The sequence below is a fragment of the Rhinatrema bivittatum genome, chromosome 15 (genome assembly GCF_901001135.1).
Source record: "Rhinatrema bivittatum chromosome 15, aRhiBiv1.1, whole genome shotgun sequence".
NCBI classification, from domain to species: Eukaryota; Metazoa; Chordata; class Amphibia; order Gymnophiona; family Rhinatrematidae; genus Rhinatrema; species Rhinatrema bivittatum.
This window is the reverse complement of record NC_042629.1, coordinates 59753890-59778145: the sequence shown is the minus strand read 5'-3', so window position 1 is coordinate 59778145 and position 24256 is coordinate 59753890. Positions and strand designations below refer to the sequence as shown.

Sequence of the window (24256 nt, the reverse complement as noted above, 5' to 3'; positions counted from 1 at the left end):
GGTCACAATAATCCAATGTCTGTACACATGCACAGTAATACTTCAAACAAAATGAACCCAGACATTAGCTAATGGTTCAGCAAGCTCTGCGGCAGGAGGTAACCGCTTTTGAAACTGGAAGTGAAAGTTTGAGGATCTACTAGAAGCGCCTTGCATGACTGACAAGAGTCCAAGATAAGTTGGTTACCCCCTGCTGTCGAAGGATGTGCAGGATCAGAAACTGGAAATTTTGCTGAAGAGATTTTTTTGAGGTTTCGGCCTTAAATCTGCAGCAGCTTGATGCAGAGGGCCTGTTTGTGCTGGGCTCAGAAGACTCATATGGGGGAGGGGGGCAGCAGCATCTAGTGAAACAGGAATTATCTACATGGCTCACAGTTCAGCCAGGAACATTGTTTCGGAAGTGGCAGCACAGCGACTTCAGAGGTTGCAGAATTGGTCCACAGATGTGTGGTTGAAGGCACAGCTGGGTAACCTTCCCTTTCAGGGCAAGCTGCTGTTCGGCAAGGGCCTGGAGCAACTGATGAAGCAGTTGGGAGAGTCAAAGAGATAAGTTGCTTGAGGACAACAAAACAGTCAAGAAGTCATTTCCCCCACAGCCTAGTTTAAGAAGGGAGGAGATTTCGGTCAAGCAGAGGCTCTGTGGCTGCACTGCAAAAGCAGAGCTCGAACAGGAAGCAGTACTTTTGAGCGCAACATCAATCTCCCCAGGATGGTGGCACGGGGGGGGGGGGGAATAAGGGTGCCCAATGAAGGCAAGCTGGTCTGCTCCTCCCCAGCAAAGGTCAGAGGGATGCTCTCCTTTTTTTGAGGAGTGGACCAAGGTCATGACAGACCAGTGGATGTTGGATGTGGTACAAGACTGCTACACCTTAGAATTTTCTCGGCCACGCAGGGAGGTCTGATTTCCCATAGGAAGCGATGCGGGATACCTTGTAAAGGCTGCAGCTTCAGAAAGTGATTGTTCAGTGCCTGGGCAGGGAAGGTACGCTGTTTTTCATGGTGCCCATGCAGCAAGGGACCTTTCCTTCCATCTTGGACCTTCATATGGCCAACGTTGCCCTCTGACTGCCACGTTTTCAGATGGAAACATTAGACTGAGATAGCAGCATCAAAAATTCTCCTTTGCAAACCATTCTGGGATCTGCCTGAGACCTCTCTCTACATTCCCATAAGGGCTGATCATCAGAGATTCCTAACTTTCATGGTCCTGAGTCCATGTCAATGCTCTCTGCTATATCACGTTGGAACCCACAGTTCCAAGACTATTCAATTCGTTTCCACTTACAGATGGAAGTTTGTTCTCACCTCCAGTGGTGGTTGCAGGAAGCTAGTGTGAGCAAGGGCATGTCCCTGTCTTCACAGCACAGAAGCCTGGGCAGTCAGCTTGGTGTGTTTTACAGTCCAGCCACTGATTCCAGCATCAAATGGTTCATGTGATGGACACTGCAGAGACTGTAGCCTACAGCAACCGCCAGGGAGGAATCAAGAGCCAGCAGGGGTCACAGGAGATAAGTACATCTACAGGTAATGGCAGCCTCCCCCATCGCAGGAAATGACAACGTCAATGCGGAATTTAAACAGGCAGAGTCTTGTTCCAGGAGAGTGGGGTTTGTTGAACAAAGTATTTCAAGTGATCATAGATCACTGGGGCCTCCTATCAGTCAATGTACTGGCCGCATCTCACAATACGAAGGTTCCTTGATGCTTCAGTTACAGAAGAGATCCCAGGAACCCTGGATTCCATGCTCTCATCCAGATCTGGCCAGAAGATGAGTTGCTATATACTTTCCCCTCCATGGCCCCTGCTGGGCAGGGTCATTCGCAGAATCAAAACACCACAGGGGCCTAATCCTACTAGTAGCTCCAAATTGGCCCAAGCATCCATGATATGGGGAGACTCCTGGTGGAGAACCCCAGGTGCAGGGACCTGTTGCAGCAGGGATCAGGCCTTCATGAGGATCTGACTCTATTCTGGCTTGTGCTTTGGCCTTTGAGAGCCTCGCCTGATGAAACGAGGATATGCTGCCGCTGACGAGTGAGGTAATCAGATTTGCAGATGATACAAAATTGTTCAGATTAGTTAACTTACAAGCAGATTGTGATAAATTGCAGGAAGAGCTTGTGAAACTGGAAAATTGACCATAGATATGGCAGATGAAATTTAATGTGGATAAGTGCAAGGTGATGCATATAGGGAAAAATTACCCATGCTATAATTACACAATGTTGGTTTCCATATTAGGTGCTACAACCCAAGAAAGATCTAGGCGTCATAGTGGATAACACATTGAAATCGTCAGTTCAGTGTGCTGCGGCAGTCAAAAAAGCAAACAATGTTGGGAATGGTGAATAAAATGGAAAATGTCATAATGCCTCTGTATCGCTCCATGGTGAGATCCCACCTTGAATACTGTGTACAATTCTGGTCGCCGCATCTCAAAACAAGATATAATTGCAATGGCGAAGTTACAGAGAAGGGTGACAAATGGTAAGGGGAATGGAACAGCTCCCCTATGAGGAAAGACTAAAGAGGTTAGGACTTTTCAGCTTGGAGAAGAGACGACTGAGGGGGGATATGATAGAGGTGTTTAAAATCATGAGAGGTCTAGAACGGGTAGATGTGAATTGGTTATTTACTCTTTCAGATAATAGACTAGGGGGCACTCTATGAAGTTAGCATGTGGCACATCTAAAACTAATCGGAAAAAGTTCTTTTTCACTTAATGCACAATTAAACTCTGGAATTTGTTGCCAGAAGATGTGGTTAGTGCAGTTAGTATAGCTGTGTTTAAAAAAAGGATTGGATAAGTTCTTGGAGGAGAAGTCCATTACCTGCTATTAATTAAGTTGACTTAGATAATAACCACCGCTATTACTAGCAACGGTAACATGGAATAGACTTAGTGTTTGGGTACTTGCCAGGTTCTTGTGGCCTGGTTTTTGGCCACTGTTGGAAACAGGATGCTGGGCTTGATGGACCCTTGGTCTGACCCAGCATGGCATGTTATGTAACATCTTACTCCGCCCTCGGAAGTTCTCCACATCCGTAGCATATATGTTCTGAAGAACACTGTGTCCTCTCAGATGGTCAAAATCCCACTTATTCTGGAATTTTTGCAGGATGACTTGAATAAAGGTTTGGCCCTTAACTCCTTGAAGGTACAGGTAGCGGCTGGGTCCTGTTTCAAGGACGAGGTGTAGGGGACCCCTCTGTCAGCTCAGGCTGACGTGACCTGTTTCCTGAAGGGAGTAAAGCACCACCAACCTCCCTTACAGTAGCCGGTTCCCTTGTGGAAACGTAGTTTAGTACTGGATTGTTTGGCAGGTCCTTCCTGCCGACCGCTGCAGTGTCTCTCCTTAAGTTTATTGACTTTGAAAATGGTGTTCCAGGTGGCTGTGTGTTCAGCCCTTTGCATCTCTGCTCGGCAGGCCTTGTCATACCAGAAACCATTCCTCTGGATGACTCCAGGGGCATTATAGCTATGGACTGTCCCAGCCGCCTTACCTAAAGTATCAGAGCTTCATTTGAATCAGTCCATTTTGTTGCCATCCCTAGATAAACTCAAGAATGCGGGGACTAGAGTCTCTGAAATTAGGATAGCAAGTGGCTTCTAGCGTGGTATGTGGAAGTCTCAGAACCGGTCTGAAAGATGGACTGCCCGTTTGTCCTTTATGGCAGAAAGCAGAGCGAACCAGCTTTACCAGCCATAGCTCACTTAAGGAGGTGGTCACCGGAACCTGGGTGGAGAATGGAAAGCCATTACCTTCTCAGTGTAGAGCTCGAGCAGTCTCAGGGGCAGAAGTTAGACGGCTGTTGCCCAACATGGTCCTCCTTGCACACCTTCTCCATGTTTTATCACTTGGACGTACTGGCCTGAGAGGATGCAGCCTTTGCACAGGCTGTGTTGACCAGACCATGAGCAGCCTCCTGCCCCACTTGGGAGTAGTTTTTGTACATCCCATTGGTCCTAAGTCCATCTGGCTACATGCTAGGAAATGAAGAACTTACTTACCTGATAATTTCATTTTCCTTAGTGTAGACAGATGGACTCAGTGGACCACCCTCAGCTGCCCAAGAACTGTACCATGGGTTCTTCGGTGTAGTGGGCCTCTAATCCAAGGGATTATGGGTAAGTGTTCATCCAGGCCCTAGATTAGGGTACCTATATTCTTACTGGAGTTCAGTGTTTATGGTCAGTTGAATACAGTTATCTGTTTTTAATCTTTTTTGTAATAAAGTCCTGTCACTAGTATGTCCACAGTGGTTTCTGAAGAGAATACTGGAGGGCTGAGGTCACAGCATGATGTCGGCCTTACTCCATCTCTATGTGCTGCCAGGGGAGCATAACACGTTGCTCCTCAGCCCATCTGTCTACACTAAGGAAAACTAAATTATCAGGTAAGTAATTTCTCCTCTCTCTCTGGGCAAGACATACCCTGGTTATCTGAATGGATGTAGGCAGAGGTTTTAGGAGAGAAACTAAAATCACTGAAGGTTGTAAACTAGTCCCCTACCCCCCTACCATGTTCCCATAATTAGTTTGTCTAGGCAGAGCATGAGTAATATGCTAATTGTAGCTGGAGATAATAGCACAACCATCACTACCCCTGCTTCCATCTATCTGAAGCTTATTCAATGAGGCCTCTCTTCTACCTATTCTATGAAAAGTATTAAATAAGGCTTTTAATTAATTGAGTAGGTTGAAGGATAGTAAATATCTATCTATACTAACATTAGAGTGAAATTTTTTTTATTTATAACAGGGAGAAGCTTTGCCTAATATGCTTGTAGGTCCACTATTTGTTTTCATAGGGTTCAGCTCTTAGTTCTGATTGATGAAGCTGCTGTGACGAGCGAGTAGGTCATTCACAATCTTCTCCTCAATCTCTTTGCCCTGTGCTGCTTCTTGCTCAGAAAGGTACAAGTCAGTAGAGGAGTTCTGGGTGATAATGAGGACATGAGTTCTCAGCGTCTCCAGTATGTTAGCAACAACCACCTGGTGTCTATAGAGTTCCAGAGCCCGCTGGGCACGCTCAGTTATAATTGTGGGGTCCGTCTCCAACTTGAAAGAGATCACAAAAGCTTGAGGTGCCCACTCTCGAACTAAAGGTGAAAGCATTTTTGGCACCATCTTCATTGATATCTGCAAATGTAGTAAAAACAAAGTAAGATCTCCTTTGAAGGGCACTTCTCTCACTCTGTATCAATGAAAAATAGCTTAGTAAATCAGACCCACCGTGGCACATTGCACACACAGCAGACTAAGTTTCTGCAGTCAGCTGGAAAGGCTGTGGCACTACTGTTCAAAGCCCCTCTACAGTGCAATTGCAGCCATTACAGGACAACAATGATGAGTGGTGGGATGCAGGATGCACCCATGCGTGGTTGCAAAAAAGTCACAAATAGCAAGAAAAAAAAAGCAGGGAAGAACTCCCACAGACTACCCCTGAAAGCTCATTGCATATCCACTACCCTATTGCCCCCTTCTGCAGGGTGAAATAATCACTCAGATTAAATCGCAAAAGGAGGAAGAAGAAACAAAAAGATTGGAAAGATGTAGCAACTGATGGATTTATTGTATCTACTGGTATAGATACAAATCCATCTGGTGTAAAGCATCAAGTTTTTCCCTTTCATAATAGCAAATTGAATTCCAGGTGGATGTGTATGGATTGTTTAAGCCAGTGCATGAGGCCTACCTCTAGTTAAGCTAATAGCTATAGGACCTGGTACAGGAGCACCAGCCTTACCCCAATAATTCATAGTACTTCTGTATTAAAATGCACAAATACTACATTCAGTTTACAAATGTTTTCAGAAAACTCCAAGTAAATGATAGTAACAAATGTCACCTGTAGGGGGCCACTAGATGATTGGATCTTGTGTTCGGGCATTTCTGAAGCAGGAATGTAAAAATCAGACACAGCCGCTGCCAGGTAAAACATTGCACTATTACCTGCAAGAAAGAGCGCAATCAGGACATCTCAAACAAAACATTCTCTCATCAATACCAATGAAGAGAAAACATTTTGAAGTAGACTGCTTCAACCAAAAGTATAGGCCTGCTGTAACACTGTCTTTTGCATTTCGCCTTAAAGAATGATTCTGTAAATAATTATTCTGGTTTCTTGTTATGTTCTTACAATATGCATTTATTGATTATATGCGTTCTACTTATTTTATTATATGCTTAATGTATTATCTCACTGTTTCATGTGATTTGTATCTGATACAGGAACTCCGGTAAATAAAAAATAAATAAAGATTTTCACTCCAGAAACAGAATACCTCAATGCAAAAAAAAAAAAAAGTGGTTCCAGAGTAGAGGTTGCCAACTCCTGTCCTCAGAGCTATAAACAGGCCAGGTTTTCAGGATATCCACAATGAATATGTCTGAGAGATTTGCATACAATGGAGGCGGTGTATGCAAATCTCTCATGCATATTCATTGTAAACATCCTGAAAACTGGACCTGATGGTGGCCCTTGAGGACTGGAGTTGGCCACCCCTGCTCTATGGTACAGCATTCAGAAGAGATCATCCATGAATTTTCAACTTCGAAATAGAGAATGAGCAAAAATGTTATAGCACAAAGTGCGAGTCCTGCTGCAGTGAATCAAGTGAATGCTCCGTAGTTACAGCTGATAAAAAAAAAAAAAAAGAACGAATAAAAAACTGTCTCCTATACCATGAAACTTTAAATTTCCTAAGTCTTCTCTCATGAGGGACTTTACCAAATGCTTTCTGGAAATGCAGATACACCTTAACTGGCTCACCTTTATCCACTTGTTTATTTACGCCCTCAAAATGTAGCAGATTGGTGAGGCAAGACTTCCCTTGGCTCAATCCATGTTGGCTTTGTCTCATTAAAACTATCCCTATCTATACAGTATGTTCAGCAATTTTGTTCTTTGATAGTTTTCAGCATTTTGTCTACCACAGTCTTTGGTCTGTATTCCCTGGATTGCTCCAGACTGCAAGTACCAGCAACAATTTTAATGATAGTTTATAAATCACCAATAGCAGGCTGCAATTTCATTTTCAGCATTCTGGGGTGTATAGCACCTAGACCAGGTGCTTTGCTGCTCTTTAGTGTGTTAATTTGCTCTAGTACATCTTCATAATTAATTGGGATTTGTTTGTTCCTCTGAATCATCACCTTTGAATATCTTTCCTACCATGGGCCTCTCTTACATCTTCCTCAGTGACTACCAAAGCAAAGAATTTTAGTCTCTCTTGGCTATGGCTTTGTCATCCCCTCAGTGCTCCTTTTACCCCGTGATCTTCCAATAGTCCAACTAACTCCCTCACAGGCTTTTTACCTCTAATGTACCTGAAAACATTTGAGTTTTTGCCTCCATGGCAAGCTTCTTTTCAGATTCTCTTTGCTCTCCTTATCAATACTTTGCATCTAATTTACCAGTGCTTATGCTGTTTCATGGTTTCTTTATTTGGATCCCTTTTCCATTTCTTGAAAGATGTTCTTTTAGCTATTATAACCTCTCTCACCTCACCTTTTAGCCATGCCTGTAGTTTAGCCTTCCTTCTGCCTTTTCTAATGAGTGGAATACATCTGGTATGGGCTTCCAAGAAGGTATTTTAAATAAGGTCCATGCCTGATGTAAACTTTAAGACTTTGCTGCCTCTCCTTCCAATTTTTTCCTAACCATTTTCTTCATTTTATCAATCACTCCTTTTGAAAGTTAAATGCTTTTGCAGTAGATTTCTATAGTATCCTCCTCCAGTTATTAAATCAATGCAATACAAAGGAAATCAACATCAAAAGATAACAAGGTTCATAGACAAAAAGGACATTAACTACACCACATCCATTTTAACCTCCAGATCCTTAAACATTGACACCCTTGAAGAGAAATCTTCCTCTAAACAGATTAAAGGGCAGGGTATATTCTCAAAAATATGTATACTGCCACCATCACCATTTCTAAAGTCTGGCTGACACTCAAGACCTTCTGTCTTCAATAAGCTAAATCAACTGTTCTGCAACCATCTTTTCTATAAAAGTTTTGCAATAAATGAGATAGTAGTAACTAGCCTATAATAATGTCTAGTGAAACAGCTAGCCAAAGATGGTTTCTTTAGGATTAGAGTCACAATAGATCGTAGAGGAATCACGCAAAGATGTGAAGATTTCCACCAGGACTGCTTAACAAGGATCCAATAAGCATCAAATAGGAACCTTACCTGCAACAGAAAGGCTCCAGTATGTCACTTGCCCTAACAACTTTCTCTTCAGTGGAAACCAATGTTTCTTGTAAACGGGGCATGCACAAGAAAACACAGCATGCACACAAGAAATTAGAATATTTCAATGAATCCTACACATAAAATTTGTATATATTTTGTACATGCAACCAACAAAAATTAGAGGGAACACTGCTAGAGACCCACACAACTCCCATGCCCTCTCCTAATTTTTTTGTCTTCAATAAGTCTTGCAACAGATTTTATCACAAAAAAGACAAGTTTACCACATCCTGAAATCTCCCTTAACACCAGTTTTAGCTAGAGACCATTAACAGTATAAAATAATGCCTTCCACTCATGAATATGCTTGAGAGATTCACATGCACTACCTCTGTTGTATGCAAATGTTCATGCATATTCATTAAGAGCATCTTAAAACCCAGACTGGTTTGTGGTCCTCCATCCATCCCTTAACATTTACCAAAAATCTGCACTTGAAGACAAGCCAAGAACCAGCAGCTGTAACCATTTGGAGACCAAGTCAAGTTACTTACCCAGCGGGCTGAGAGCCTGTGCACCTGCCATTAAAAGGTGCAAATATTCGGACAAAGTGTTAAACTCCACTGAAAGTAGTGTTCCAGCTTCTTTCACGCGCTGATAGCGCTGCAGGACTGGCACAAGGCCAGGCACCGCTTTAGGTGCCACCTCCGTTCGAAAACCAGATGCGGAAGCCAATTCCTCTCCCTGCCCAGGCCCCTCCGCTGGTACCAGCTGCAAGGCATCCAACCAATTAAGGGAGGCATATCTACGGCTGAAGGGGAAAAGCGAGCGATGGCGGTGCAGGAAGATCACTGCATAGCCCGCCTCCAGAAAATATTCTGCGGAAGTGGCTCCTCGGCGCCCACTGCTGAAGTTATCCAGGAAGCGGACGGTGCGGGACTCCAGCGGAACCTTTGTACCACCCGAGGTCACCAGCACCACCCGCCGACCCGCACTGCCATGACGCGCTGCGAAGTCCGCCATCCGATGAGCCGCCTCCTCAACCCCTGCTGGAGCCGCAAACTGGGCTGTCAACTGCTGGGCATCAGCCATTGAACACTAGGGGCAGCAGCGACCCAAAGCCACCCACACTCCCAGACACGTGGAGAGCTTCGCGCACCGAGGGGGCCAAAGTATAATTGCAAAATATCTACCGTCCCCGGGTGAAATTCCCACCGTGCTGCTTCGCAGAAAAGTTGACAACGAAAGTTCAGGGAGAAGAAGAAGAAAAAAGAATTGCAGCTTTGCCCTAAAAAAAACTACCAGTGCATGGGTACCATGAAATATTCTGAGGGCCGGCGACCTAAAAATCTCTCCCCTCACCCAGGCCCTGCCTACTTGAATCACCTACAGCACGATTACACGCCCTCCAACGCCATTTCTCTAACGAGGCGGAGCCACCCCGGTAACCAATGAAAAGAAGAGGGGGAGGGGCTGAACGCCAAAGCGAGGCTTGGAACGCAGAGGTTCCCCTTTAGGATGTCACAGGGAAGGCTGTGATCATGTCAGCTGGCATTGTTGTCAGGTGACTGGCGGAGCCCGAGCCGCTTTGTGTCTTTGACCACTCGGGGACAGTGATGCCTAAATGTCTCTTCTCCATTTTCTGTATAGAAGATAGCAAGGGCTTATGTGTGACACGCAAAAAAAAAAACCCAAAAACATCCCTTGCCAATGCGTTACCGAGTCACAGTGCCGCCCGCACTTCCTACGCTCCCAGGAGTCTCCGCGGGACTAAAGTCGGCTCCCTAGCAACGCGTCCTAGAAAAGCCGGGCAGGGTGAAGTGGAGCGCGAGAGAGTGTGGTTACACCATGGAGGTTTATCCTCTGGCCCAGCCGAAGTGGGTGAAACTGCGGTGCGAGTTGTGTGGGAACACGGCCTACTTGCAGTGCCCGAAATGCAAGGTTACTTATTACTGGTAAGGAAGGGCCCGAGGCAGTTATGTTCCTCCCTCCTACCGCTTCTCCTGTATCTGAGGCAGAGCCATCGGGGCAGCAAATGGAAAGGCCGTTTCCTCTTACCGGCAAGTTGGAAGTAGAAGCCTGGCGAGGTATAAAAGCTAAGTGAGCCTGGCATACATCGTGGTATTCAAATCAATTTTCCCTGGTAAAAAAAAAAAAAAAAAATTTATCTGCCTTAATGGGTTGTCTGAAAATTTCATTTCCTCGATTTTGTCCACATGATGTTTCACAACACTGTATTTTTAGCCACATTTATTTATTTTATTTATTTTAAATTATTTTTAGCCCGCGCCCTCTGAAGTTCGGGACCGGTGACATACACAAAGCAAATGCATAGTCCAAACAACCTAGACAAATAATAAAATAATATTAAAATAACATGTAAATAGGAATCTGCTTATTAAACTTCGTCTGTCTGGCAAGGTGTTAACAAACATGCAAAAGGAGGAAGCATTCCTGGGGGCATATTAAAGTTGGGGGGAGGAAAAATATGTGCTTCTTCCTACAGACCACTGCATACATTTGGGATGCATCCTCCAGCCTTTGGCCATCCTGCTTCTTATAGGGGAAAAGGAAATATTCTGTTCTCTGATGCCCCCTAGTGAGGACACTGGAGACTAATATTGGGGTGGGAAAGAGAGAAAGGGGGGTGTCCCTGAAAAACTAAAGGCCACCTGTTGCCCCGTGGCTCAGCAGGTGGAGGCAGAAACAAAAATTCAAGAGCTATCCTCATTCTCTATCGGGCAAATACAGTAAAAGTCGCAGGAGAGCCGGCGTGCGCCCGCTCTCCCGACGTGCGCGATTCAGTATCGGCCGGTATGCAAATCAGGGCCCACGGTAAAAGGCGCTAGGGACACTAGCGAGTCCCTAGAGTCTCCTTTTTGACAGAAGCGGCGGCTGTCAGCAGGTTTGACAGCTGATGCTCAATTTTACCGGTGTCGGTTCTTGAACTCGCTGACAGCCATGGGTTCGGAAAATGAACACCGGCACAATTGAGCATCCATCTTCCAGGCCGCGGGCAGATTTTAAAATTTTTTTTATTTTTGGGGCCTCCGACTTAATATCGCTATGATATTAAGTCGGAGGGTGTACAGAAAAGCAGTTTTTTCTGCTTTTCATGTCACTTTCCTGGTGCTGAAAGTAAAATGTGCGGTTTCGCTGCACATTTTACTTTCTGTATCGCGTGGGAATGACTAATAGGCCCATCAATTTGCATTTGCATGTTGCGGGCACTATTAGTTTCGGGGGGCTGGCCGTGTGTTTTCCACACACTATTACTCCTTAGTGTATAAGGGGTAGAAATAGTACGTCGAAAACGCACGGCCAAACGGGGGCTAACATTGTGCTCAGCCTGAGCGCACTTTACTGCATCGGCCCGTATAAAAGGTCCAGTGCTGCTTCAGCTTCTCAGTATGTCTCTGCCTCAGCAGATGTGCATGTTTTGGCTGGTACTGCAACAGATTGTTGGACATGAAGTAACTTGTTCCTATGGTGTCTTCAGTCATGGCTTCTAGGAAAACAGGCAAAGAGTCCTGAAGAATCCTGGTGGAAGCAGAAGCCCAGGAGAACAGACAAAATGCACAGAAGATCCTGATGGAAGCAGGCTCCTAGGATAATGTTGACAGCTGGCCCTCTGTTAAATCCAGATCTATTCAGATTGGTGCAAGTTTCCCTTTCCCCCGCAGAGCTGTTTTTTTTATAAGGGGACGCCGAGGAGAAATGGGACCCGAGGCCCTAAGAATGTGTCAACACTTAAAAACAGACTCCCAGGGTATCAGGCAGAGAACGCTGATTTCCTTGGTTGAGTGGGCTGCCAGGACAACAGGCAAAGAGCCTGATTTGTCCCTAGCAGGAGCAGGAATTGAAGAAGACATCACAGTTAGGGCTGAGGAAATCCACATGTCAGCTAATGTATGAGAAAATGTTGGAATATTTTGTCTTGTCTATGAAACTCATTTAACTCTGTGAGCCACCTTCTCAGGTGGAAATAAAATTCTTGTCTCCAACAATCAGGCAAGGTCAGTAAGGAGCTAATTATTTCCCTTGTACTCCAGTCAAGAGTGGTTACTAGATGCAAATGCAGCACAGCAGGTTATAATTCTGAAACCTAGCTGTGAATTACAAGTTCTAATGCCCTTCTTCTCCTTGCCAGATTTTGTAGTTAGAAGATTCAGTACCTTGTCTCAACTCCCCCCCCCCCCCCAAAAAAAAACCCCCAAAAAAACCTGTAGGGTTTTCATAGAGATATGAATAGATAGAGTCTTCTAGGCCGCATTATTCCAAGTGCTAAGCAGCTTCCATTAAAAATTCAAATATACTCATATATTAGGGAGGATACTGTATATTAAGGCAAGCAACCCAGATATTCACCTTTCCTTTTTTCCTCTGCAGGAAGAGGCAGAGACAAAATTTCAAGAGCTGACTTCATTCTCTATAAAAGGTCCAGTGCTGCTTCAGCTCCTCAGTATGTTATACTGAAGTTAGAAAACAACCAGGAGCCATTGTAGTTCTGGGTCATCAATTACCATTATAACAAGAACCTATCATCATTGCCAGAATCTCGGGCAGTAGACCTGGGAGCCAAATAGCAATCTCAAGTTTGCACTCAGGCCTGCTGCATTCATTATGGACAATCTTTCACTTGCCGTTGGTTCTCCTAAGTGTAAGGTACCCCTGGAACTACAAATTAAAAAAAAATAACGTTAGGATACAAGAATAATTTTGTAATCAAACTGCAAAGGTCAGGGATAGAGGATGCTGTCTGCTCCCCTCTCCCTGGGCTGTATTTCTCTGTTTGGCGACAGGCCTTCTTTTTGCTAAGTCTAACCGTATGTCCACTTGTATCTATACTAAATAAACAAAAAACCTTCTAAGTATACGAACAATCTTCCCTTTGTAGGGAAGATTATATTGTGCATAGTTTTTTTAATGTGTGTTACACAAATTCAGAATGACTGATGATTAGCCCCATGCACTTTAAAAGGGCTGCACTTCGAGCCCTGATGATACTTATCATACAGTGCAATATGATGGTCATTCTGTCCAATTTAAAATAAATTCTGTCACACATCTTCATTTAATCTAGTGAGGTCATCTCTTGTTTACCTTTATCTATAGGCATCTATGTGGCTATAAGTATGTAGCTATCTATGTAATTGTATATATATCCCTATCTATAAGTCTATTTACCCCATTTTTTTTCAACCACCAAGATGGGTCCTGGACTGGTCTGTTAAGTCTAAAAGCAAGGAAATGAATGGGTAAATACAAATTTTACCTTCTTTCTCGTCCTACAGACCAGTCCAAACATGTGGAATGTACCAGAGCAATCCCTATTCTGGGTGGGAGTTACTTAGACCTGCTTCCAGGATTCTCATATTAGATGCAGTGTCTTTTTTTTTTTTTTTAACTGGAGAAGTATACCGAGATGCCCTTGTAGCTGGCCTATAGATTTCCCTTAGGGTCACTGGTCTGCCCGCTGCGTAAGACACTATCTGAGCCTTTGCCCAGTGATCTTTTAGGTTCACAAACCTTGGCCTTGCTTTTACTATGCATGCTGCCATGATTGCTTCTTTACTTCACTGCACCTTTGCAGTCATTTTCCTCTTGCACTTCGCAGTTACTTTCTTCTTGCAGGCTTCTGCAGCCAAACAGAACCATCTGCTTGAGTTCTTGAACTCATTGTGAATTTCCAGATATCGCCAAATGAATCTTACATCTATCTTGCGATCTGAGCTTCTGTTTCTGACCTTAATCTTTTGCATTCCTAAGTCCTGCAGAGAAATCTTGAATGATGTGTCCCATGACTTTCAAAACAACAGGATGGCATATTGGGCACAGAAATCCTTTTATTATTTATTTATTTATATATTTTTTTTAAAGGCTCGCTCAAGGACACATAGGAGATCGACTTTCCCAACAAGTTCCCGAAATGCTCCCCTACAATGCTTGAAAGGAAGTGATGATAGATCTCTTCCTAAATAAGTTCCCTACCAAGTTGGGGAGACTTCTCTCAGTGGAGACTTGTAATCTTGCCTCCTCAGAAGAATTGTATCTAACATGTGAGCCAGATGAGGCAAGTTTCCTTCTTCTGTTTCTCCTTATAACAAGCTTGCTTTCTTTAGGAAATATTTTTCCTTGTATTGTTCTTAAACATTCATACATTCAGTCATCCAGCATATCATTAAACTTCTGTGAAAAAAATGTAGTTGAAAAGATCAATTGAAATTAATCAAATCTCACACAACCTATATTTATTTATTTATTTATTTATTTATTTAGTGTTTTTTTATATACCGGCATTCACGATAGGCATCGCATCATGCCGGTTTACATTTAACAGGGGGTGAAAATAAATAAATAAATAAAAATAATACAATATAAGAACGTTAACAGGTGTGGAGCTTAAAATCTTGCAGTTACAATAAAACAGGGAAGTACACAACTGGGAGCAGGAATAAGAAAGGAGATAGGAGATTAACAGAGCAATTATTTACAATGTTATAAAATTTACAATGTAATAGAAAATTGATTATAGTATAATGGTAAAGTCAGAGGGTAGATTGGTAGTAAGTAAGGTTCAGTTGGGGTCTGGGAAGGCTTTCTTAAATAACCATGTTTTGAGCCTTTTCCTGAAAGTTAGTAGGCAGGGTTCTTGTCACAGTTCCGATGGGACGGAGTTCCATAAAGGTGGTCCGGCTGTGGAGAAGGCTCGGTCTCTGAGGGATTTGTGTTGAGAGGTTTTGGAGTGTGGTACATGAAGTGATTCTTTATATGACTCTCTGATGGGTCTGGAGAGGTGTGTTTTCTGAAAGGGATTTGTAGGTTGGACTTGTAAATGATTCTGTAGTGAATTGGCAACCAATGTAAGTCTTTGAGGATTGGAGAGATGTGGTCTCTTCTCCTTGAGTTGGTCAGAATTCTGGCTGCTGTGTTCTGCACCATCTGCAGAGGTTTGGTGTGAGATGCGGGGAGACCTAATAAGATAGAGTTACAATAATCTAATTTAGAGAAGATTATTGCTTGCAGAACTGTTCTGTAGTCATGAAAGTGGAAAAGTGGTTTTATTCTTTTTAGTACATGTAATTTGTGGAAGCAATCCTTAGTTGTTTGGTTGATGAAAGATTTTAGGTTTAGACGATTATCAATGATAGCTCCTAAATCCCTTAAATGAGAAATTTGCAGGTGGGCTGGTGGATTTGTGGTGATGTTAGTGTTTTCCGGGGCTATGAGAAGGAGTTCGCTTTTTGAAGAATTTAGTATTAAGTTTAGACTGGTGAGGAGGCAGTTTATTTCTAGCAGGCAGTTTTCCCAAAATTCTAGGGTTTTTGCGATGGATTCTTTAATGGGGATAACGATCTGAACATCGTAGGCATATAAGAAGTGTTTCAGGTTCAGTTTGGTTAGCAGTTGGCAGAGAGGGAGAAGGTAGATGTTAAAAAGTGTGGGTGAGAGTGAAGATCCCTGAGGAACCCCTAGTGAGGAAGGATAGGAGAGAGGTTCTTTGTTGTGTATTTTGACCTTGTAGCCTCTGTTCCCAAGGAATGTTTTGAACCAGGCCAGTGCTGTACCTGTGATGCCGATGTTGGCCAGCTATATGACCTTGCCCTTTTGTGGGCATTGTATTACATTGGTGGGAGGACCTGATCGAGTGCTTGGACTCTTCCCTGAAATATGATTCCTCTCCTAACAGTGACCTCTTAGCAACCTCTCCAAATTCTAAGGCATGCTACATGGACAGCTTCTGCATTTCCAGTGGCCTTAATCCTCGTCATTACCTATCCTCTCTATGTAGCTTAGTCCTTACTGCACCAAGGTTGGCAAGAGAATATTATGCTCTTTTTGTAAAAAGTATTTGCCTAAGTATGGGAGAACTCCTGTTTTGTGCTGCTGCTTAGTCCTGTAGGAGAACTTCATCCTAGACCAAATTTTAACTGATTTACCAGGGTAACTTCACCTCAACAACTCTAGGTCCCAATTCCTTGATTGCCTAATTTGTAGCCAAAAAGGTCAGCATTCTGCACTCTGATTATGCAGAATTCTATTTACATGGAGTATCAGGATCTACCTGTTGTCAAGGGCAGCAGGGTGTTCAAGCAGGGAATTTTGCTCTGGAGCTTCAGGGATGCTGCTGGTCCTGAATTTTGAGGGGCTTTTGCTAAGCTCCCTTCTATGAGGACTGGTCCAACTACAGTTGTGAATAAAGGCTCTTGGTGCTGTAGTCCAGTGGAGGCCATTTCCAATTGAGCTGGAAGCCCAAAGGTGCAAATGGAAAATAAAATCAAGTGCAACCAGCACCCGCACACTGGGGAACTTGTTTTACAGGCAGTATATAGAGTGCACAGCCCCCTGCATCCACAGTATTAACATGCATGATGCTACAGTCCATAAATTAGTCTTTGCCAGCATTTTCCAGTCTGAAGCACACCTAGATGAATAAAAAGTTAGTGTCACATTGCTTCCCCAAACTAATACATTTTTAAATAACCCATGACTTACTTTTACCAAGAAATCAGAGAATCACATTCTGTTCCTTTTAGCCAAAGGAATATTCTATGATGGCTGGGCTAGATGGGAGGGAAAATCCTGGATAGTTGTGAATGAAAGTCCCATTCGTGGCTCATTCTAATTAAGCTGGGAATTGAAAAGGATTAGGAGGAAGCTGCTGGGCTAAAAATAAATGTTAGCTGCGATATTCTCATCATTAGGGAATTTCCAGGAAAGGTTTCTCTGTGCAAGAACCACCAGGTGTATTGTTCTGGGATAGCATTTTCGGAGTATTGTTTCATGCCTCAGAAGCATGACGTTAATGCACGGTTAATGCAACTCCAAAATTGCTCTCTGCTTCAACGGCAAGGGGAAATGTGGAAAAGAGGATTTGCATTCAGATAACAACCAACAAGGACTGAACTTCAATATGGGTAAACAAATAAGCGTGGGGGTAGCTTGCTTATTGCAGCGGTTACTACCCTAAACCAATTAAGCCTGATACATCATTTTGATTGCATATACAGCATTGCTCTCTGCTTCAAAGGCAGGGGAAAATGTAGAAAAGAGGATTTGCATTCACACAACATCCAACAAGGCATTGATCTGTGCAGTCTGGGTAAACAAGCATCGGGGTAACTTGCTTGATGCAGCGATTACTACCCTTAACCATTAAGCCTTATGCTCACCTTTGATGCAACTCCAACATTACTCTCTGCATCAATGGCAGGGGATGGCAGGAAATTTGAATCAAACAGTAACCAACAAGGGCCCTGAACTTGGTGGTTGGTGAAACAGATAAGTTTGGGAAAATAAATGTGGGAGCTTGCTGGGCAGACTGGAAGGGGTGATTGGTCTTTTTCTGCCGTCATTTCTATGTTTCTATGCATGCTATGGAATGCTGTAAATGTCTTATTAACTGAAACAGGATGAGGACCTTATTCAGAGATTTTTGCACATTTTATACCTATAGATGGAAATAAAGTTCAGTGGTCAAAATATATAAGGCTATATCTTTTACTGGATTAATTTAATCCATTTTTAAGTTACTTTCAGGAGCTTTATTCTCTTGACCATAAGAACCACTGAGGGTCATTGTGGAAATCCCAAGGGAAAGACCCTCAGTGGATTTCCCACAGGCCTCTGAATTGGCTTTGTATACCTCAAACCCAGTTTCTGGTTTTCAACAGAGGCCCATCCAGGTCACAAGTGCCTGGCAGCAGTGCTACCTCTAATTTTTGAAAGACTACGTGCACAATTTTGTGCAATTTTTTTATACAGATGAGTTCAAATTTGTGCGCTTCAAGCCAGGATAGTGAAAATAACATCAGGCTTTCTCGTGTGTGCTATGTTTTGCTATGGGAATGGGGTTTCATGAGCTGTGTGCACGCAGAAGGGGCAGTGGCTGGCAGGATCCCATAAATTCCCTTCATCAGGTCAAAACAAAATGAGCAGGTAAAGGCAGCCGATGTCACTGGAATACACATGGGAGTGGCAGATTGTGTTACAATGGTGGTGTGAAGGTAGGGTGGTTAGCAGAGTGCTAAGGAGACAGAGAGGCAGCTGTTATGTTTGGAAGGGGTTGATGTTAGAAAGCCCATGTCTCTTTAGTCCTTTTATGTTTAGAAGCGTCTCACATTTTAATTGAAAAATTATTTTGCTTGCAGACAGTTATGAATCTTCCTTTTCATGCAGTTCTCCCTCAGAGGTTTAGCCTTGCCTTTGCCTATACTTTCTTATTTCCTTTGGACCTAATGAAGGGAGTGTGGCTCATGGAAGCTAGTCCGTAAATGTTTTAAGTTAGTCTAATTAAATGGTAATACCTTTTTATATATTTTTTTATTTATCAACTGTTTTTTTTCCACACAGTTAATCAGCAGCCACACCACTTTATGCCTCTGGATAAAATCTTTATTGAATAAGCCCCCGCAGAGAAACCAGATATGCTAGAAAGAAATGTACCATGCAAACTTTCCCTTTCTTTGTTTCACCAGCGACATGGAACATATGCAAGCTGACTTCTTTAGCATCCATGAGAAAATATGTCCGCTCTTGATCGCATTACGTACTCGATTCCCATTTTTCATCACAGACACAGAAAGGCAATCTTACGCTGAGCAGATGATCCAGAGAAAGGTAGGATGAGAGGAACTGGAAAGATGAGAATTGCGTTTACTATTGAGTACCTTGGTTGCATGGCCAGTTGGTAAATAGCATGTGTGGACAAGGCCCTCTCCCACAAAAGGGATTGTCCTGAGTGAACTATGCAGGATTTCAAAAGTACATGTCACAAGTACTGTAATAATACCAAGTATCAATTGCAAGCATTACTTTTAAGTTCTTATTGTTAATATTTTTTAAGAAACTAGGTTTTCAAATAGATATGAAAATGATTTGTTGATGAGACAGTGTGGTTAAATACAGGGTTTAATTTGTGATGGAATTGCAGTATCTTTTCCAGGGCTGTAACAAGGGCAGGGTGACTGTCCAGGATGAAGGCCTTATGGGGGTGCTAACATCAGGGCATAAGGGACCATCTATAACAGTGCAATGCTTAGTGCAAGGCACAGAGGTCACTTGTAAAAGGAGGAGAGTAGCCTACTGTGGCCCCACCGAGGAGGTGAAAGACCAAGTCTAGCAGAGGAGAACAGGTTGTACGGGTCGATTCCAGCACCTTCCCACCCACTACTCCCAAGGAGGCAGAGGAAAGCAGGCGGCACAGGACCCTCCCCTTCCCTGAAGACGCAGAGTGAAGTGTGCCAATTGTGGCCACAGTAGCTTCCCAAACATTTAGCCAATGTGACCCCATTTCAGCATTTGAAAATTTACCTGTTGCCAGGGGGCGGTCCCTCTTCAACAATTACACCGCTCTCAACTCAGCCCATTCCCTTCCACCCCCTCCAGCCCTTTATGCATCTCCTAGCTGATCATCTCACCCCAAGCCCTTATAACCACCACCTAAACTTCTGTCATCCCTTCCCTCTCACTTCATCCCTATCTCTTCTCATGCCTAGCCTCACCTCCTCCCCTGCAAGTCTTCTCTCACATCCCTACTACTACTTCTTAATATTTTTATAGTGCAAACACACAAAAAAGACAGTCCCTGCTCAATAGAGCTTACAGTCTAATAAGACAAACATACAGGAAAAGAGATTTGGGGTATTTGATAAAGCAAGACAATGGTTAAAAAGAAAAGAAAGTTAACGAAGCTAAAAGCAGAGAATCAGGCTTAAGATTTAAAAGGGGTTTCAAAAAGGTGGGTCTTTAGATGGGATTTAAACATAGTGAGAGAGAGAGCATGATGAACCAGTTCAGGAAGACTATTCTAAGCACATGGTGCAGCCAGGTGGAAAACACAGAGTCTGGAATTGGCGATAGAGGAGAAGAGCACAGACAGGAGTGAGCAGAGTGCACGAGAAGGGGTATAGAGAGATAAGTGAGGTGCTCCAGAGTGAAGGCATTTGTAGGTGAGAAAGAGGAGCTTGAACTGTATGCGGGAGCGGATAGGGAGCCAAAGCATTGACTTCAGAAGAGGGGTTATGTGAGCCTAGCGACTTTGGTGAACAATAAATTGCGCAGCTGAATTTAGGGCAGATTGCAGTGGAAAGAGATGGCTCGCCGGGAGACCTGTGAGGAGCAGGTTGCGATCGTCTAAGTGGGAGGAGACGTTGCTGCTCCTGGCACCTGCTGCCATTTGAATTTGTGATCCCCAGCTGAAGGTTTTGAGACCCCATTTGAGGTCCTGACCCATAGTTTGGGAAGCCCTGGGATTGGAAGCAGTGGCCACCGTTGCTTCTGCTTTCTATTACTGGCTAAGAAGAGAGGGAGCCAGGGAATAAGGAGAGTTATTGGAGATGGTGGTAACTAAGGGTGGCTTCTTCCTGTCTGTTACCAGGAGGGGGAAGCTTGATCACAATTAAAGATTAAGGAAGGTGAGACGGGGGGGGGGGGGGGGAGCATGGGAATGAAAGGAAGGGGGACACTAGAGGTTGGGGGAGAATGGATGGATGTTAAGCAATGGGGGGATGGGGGAATGGCTAGGGATTGAGTACCAATGGTGGGAGGGGAGAGTATGGCTGGAGATTGAGTACTGGTAGTGGAGTGGATGACTGGGGATTAAGCACTAGAATGGGGAGGGAGAGAAGGGAATGTGAGGTCAGTGCAGAAAAAAGTTAGAAGGGGTAAATAAAGGTTGGTTACATTATTACTATATAGTCTGTGACCCATTGAGATGTAAGAAATGCAATCAACCTTTATTCACCCCTCTAATATTTTTATATTACAATAACCAGAAATGATACTTCTTATATTGTAACGTTTGCTGGTCACAGGGTCGGCTGCAACCGGCATCACTTGCATCTCGGCCCCAACGTGGCACGGAAAGCTGCCAGTGTGTGCAGGGCCTGTTGCGCCGTGCCTCCCATAGGCACATGCCCCGACATCCTTTCTAGGCCACACGGCGGGAATCCCAGGCTGGCGCACCTCTGATTATGTCAGCACAGCGGGGCATTTAAACCCTGGCTGCGTTTCATTCAGTGCCTCAACAACAATTTCCCTTGCCTAGCACAGTGTGTGTTGCTCCATGTCTTGCCTCATCCAGTCTGTCCAGCCTTGTCCAGTTCCTATCCTTGCCCTATGTCTTTTGCTTCTGCCTGCCTTGTCGTTATTCTTGTCCTCGAAATCTTGTCTTGCCATGTTCATCTTGTTCTGTCTTGTCCGTCTTGGCCTGATTTTCCGGTTCTGACCTCTGCCTCAGACTTGGCCTATTCCCTTGCTTGCTGCCAGGACCTGACCTTGCTTTGTATCCTGACTGCACCTTGCCTGCCACCTACTCTGACTCTTGACCCTTCTAGACTCTTTTGGATCACCTTCGGGGCCCACCTGCCGGTCCCTGGAACCCAAGGACTCAACCTGTGGGAAATGGAGCTGATTTAGGCAAAGCTCCAGCCTGTCCCAGACCAATTCGTGTTTTCCAGCTGTCAGGGTGGGCCTAATGGGCTTGCTCGCTAGGCAGCATCAGCCACGCCACAGCACAATTAAAGGCCAATTGTTGAAGCTGTGACCTTAAATGCTCCATTAAGGTGTCATTCCCTGTACGTACCCGGATCAGTCCAGACCATGGGTTGAGCCCCCTGTCCAGCAGGTGGAGACAGACCAAAACTGAAAGGGTATCCTATATGAGGACAGAGCCTACCCTGTAGCCCTTCAGTATTTGTCTCCAGCAGGTAGAACAGCTCACCCTGTGGTTCCCTATTTGCTTAATTCTCTGTCCTTTTGGGATCGTTTCTACCTCTTCTTCTCACGCTGTTTGGAGCAAGCAAGTATTTCTTCTTTATTGATTTAAAAAAATAAATAAAAAAGAGTTCTTGTGAACTTTGTGGATTACTCTTGCGGGGGCCTAGGGGGGCTTTGCCCCTTGTTTTTGATAGCCTAGGTTCCCTGTTCCCGGTGGTCCTCTGCTGCAGGGGTGGATATTGGTGGTGCCAGTCATTCCCCCTGTTCAGCATCTCTCTCTCTCTCCCTCTCCATAATCTACTCCCTTCACTGGGATGAATTTTTTCCTAAGGCTGCCTGCAGGGATCTCTCCCCTGCTCTGTTAAAAAAAACAAACAAACAAGAAAAACAGGATACAGATAATAAAGAGAGAAAGTTCTCTTCATTACTTTTAAAGTTCTGCAGCATCTGAGAGAGTTTAGGAGCGCGCAGAATTCAGTCTCTGCCTCCGCTCCTGCAGCCTCAGCAACTCAGCTGATTTTTAAGTGCTGCTCCTCCCCCACATCGGGGCTATGCCACGTTTCCCACTGTGCCTGGCTCATAGGGATTCCTCCTTGCATCTCTCTCGTGAGGGACTTTGTTCTCGATGATTGCCGGGGTTGGGGGGCGGGGGGGGTGGAGGTTCCTCAGAGCTCCTGATGCCCTCAGGAACTCAATCCAGGCCTTCTAAACGTTTGGCCGCGCCGTTCCTGGGCTGTCAAACCGTGGGAATGGCGGCCATTTTGGGTTTTTTGGCTGCTTCTTTTTCAGAGCAGCCTGAGCCACAGGAGCCCCCCCCCCCCAATTTGAGTCCCGCGCACTCTCCTCTACCAGGTCCTGACCCCCAAAACCCCCCCTGGGGGCGTTAGATCCCTTTTTTAATTGATTTTGTGCTTTTATTGCACAAATCTTACTTGGCAAGTTTACAAGAGGAGGTGGACCCCCCCCCGCCCCTCCCCCGGCTAAGGTCCCTCTGCTCCCTGTTCCTTCCTCTCCTGTGGCTCTGGGCGGGCAGGGGGTAATCCAGGTCCACGTGGTTCCGGGGGCCCCTCCTCCTCCATCTCCTCCTCCATCTCCCCCACCGGACACCCCCCCCCACACCCCCCTGCCCTCCCAGGATCCGGATCAGGACCCGGACTCGGCTGACGTCCCTTCCCCCTTGGAGGGGGATGACCCCCGGGTCCTCCGCCTCTTCCTTAGGGAGGAATTGGAGCCTCTTCTCCCCTTCATCTCCCAGGAATTGGGGATTGACTGTCTCCTAGTGGACAGTTTTTGGCGGCAATGCCGGCTTCCTCGGCCCCGGTCCTGGCTGGGCTCAGGGCTCTGCCGTGCTCTTTTCCTTTTCACCCTATGCACAAATTAATGCTCTTCAGGGAATGGCAGGCCCCCGAGTCGGGTCTCCTGGTCAGGAGGGCCATGGAAAAACTTTATCCGCTCCCGGGGGAGTGTTTAGATTTATTGAAGATGCCTAAGGTAGACTCTTCTGTGATGGCAGTCACTAAACATACCACCATCCCGGTAGTGGGGACCACAGCCTTGAGGGATGTCCAAGATCGTAAGCTGGAATCCCATCTCAAGCGCATTTTTTAAATCCTAGCCTTGGGTGTTCGGGCGTTGATCTGCAGCAGTCTCATGCAGTGGGCAATTACTCAGCACCCAGGACCTCCTGCCTGCAGAGGCAGAGCAGGCTGACAGGCTAGAAGGCGCTATAGCTTATGGGGCGGATGCCCTATACAATTTGTTCCGGGTGCAAGCGAAGGCGATGGCTTCAGCGGTCTCGGCCAGATGGCTTCTCTGGCTCCGCCAGTGGTTGGCTGATTCGTCGTCCAAGGCACAACTGGGAACTCTCCCTTTCAAAGGTAAGTTGCTCTTTGGTGAGGACCTGGAGCAGCTTATTAAATCCTTGGGGGAAAACAAGGTTCATAAGTTGCCTGAGGACCGCCCAAAACAGGCTAGATCTTTTTTCCCTACTCGTACCCGCTTCCAGAGCCAACGTAGATATCACCCAAGAGCAAGGGGCGCCTTCTCTAGGGGAAAATCCTCTGGGTCCCAGTCTTGTCCCCAGTCCTTTCAAGGACGTCGGCCCGCCCAAGATCACCTCCCAATGAGAAACCGCAGGTCTATCCCTCCGTTCCAAACTTAGGTGGTCGGTTGTCTCTATTCGTGCAAGAATGGGCCAAAATCACGTCAGACCAATGGGTCCTCGAAACCATAGACAAAGGCTACGCCTTATAGTTTGCTCACGCCATCCTGGACCTGTACATGGTCTCCCCTTGTGGCCATCGGAAGCGGGCTGCGGTGACTCAGACT

General features: G+C 45.0%; 2 protein-coding genes across 4 annotated transcripts in view; one reads left to right on the top strand and one right to left on the bottom strand.

Moving 5' to 3' along the window:
• Nucleotides 1-3499: 3499 nt before the first annotated feature.
• Nucleotides 3500-9623, bottom strand: PPCS (phosphopantothenoylcysteine synthetase). 2 transcript variants are annotated; one of them, XM_029578649.1, is made up of 3 exons: nt 9600-9623; nt 5854-5957; nt 3500-5144 (listed from the first exon to the last, which is right to left on the bottom strand). In XM_029578649.1, exons 2-3 carry the CDS (start codon nt 5944-5946, stop codon nt 4824-4826), a joined length of 414 nt encoding a protein of 137 aa, XP_029434509.1. In that variant the 5' UTR covers nt 5947-5957; nt 9600-9623; the 3' UTR covers nt 3500-4823. The 2 variants fall into 2 exon arrangements, with proteins under 2 accessions (XP_029434509.1, XP_029434508.1); XM_029578648.1 differs by lacking the exon at nt 9600-9623 and adding an exon at nt 8764-9573.
• The window catches only part of ZMYND12 (zinc finger MYND-type containing 12), a 40493-nt gene continuing 25825 nt past the window's right edge, over nt 9589-24256 (top strand). For both annotated transcript variants that reach the window (XM_029578647.1, XM_029578646.1), the window contains exons 1-2: nt 9589-10164; nt 18688-18829. In XM_029578647.1, coding sequence (XP_029434507.1) covers nt 10058-10164; nt 18688-18829 — 249 coding nt within the window. In that variant the 5' untranslated portion in view covers nt 9589-10057. The remainder of the gene's footprint in view (nt 10165-18687; nt 18830-24256) is intronic.

Excerpts from the sequence above, each read along its gene's own strand:
- PPCS (XM_029578648.1), bottom strand. The coding sequence starts at position 9,301 with ATGGCTGATGCCCAGCAGTTGACAGCCCAGTTTGCGGCTCCAGCAGGG. Across the intron at positions 5,958-8,763 it reads ACAGGCTCTCAGCCCGCTGG|GTAATAGTGCAATGTTTTAC; the intron begins GTAAGTAACTTG and ends TCTTTCTTGCAG. Across the intron at positions 5,145-5,853 it reads CATCTAGTGGCCCCCTACAG|ATATCAATGAAGATGGTGCC; the intron begins GTGACATTTGTT and ends CTACATTTGCAG.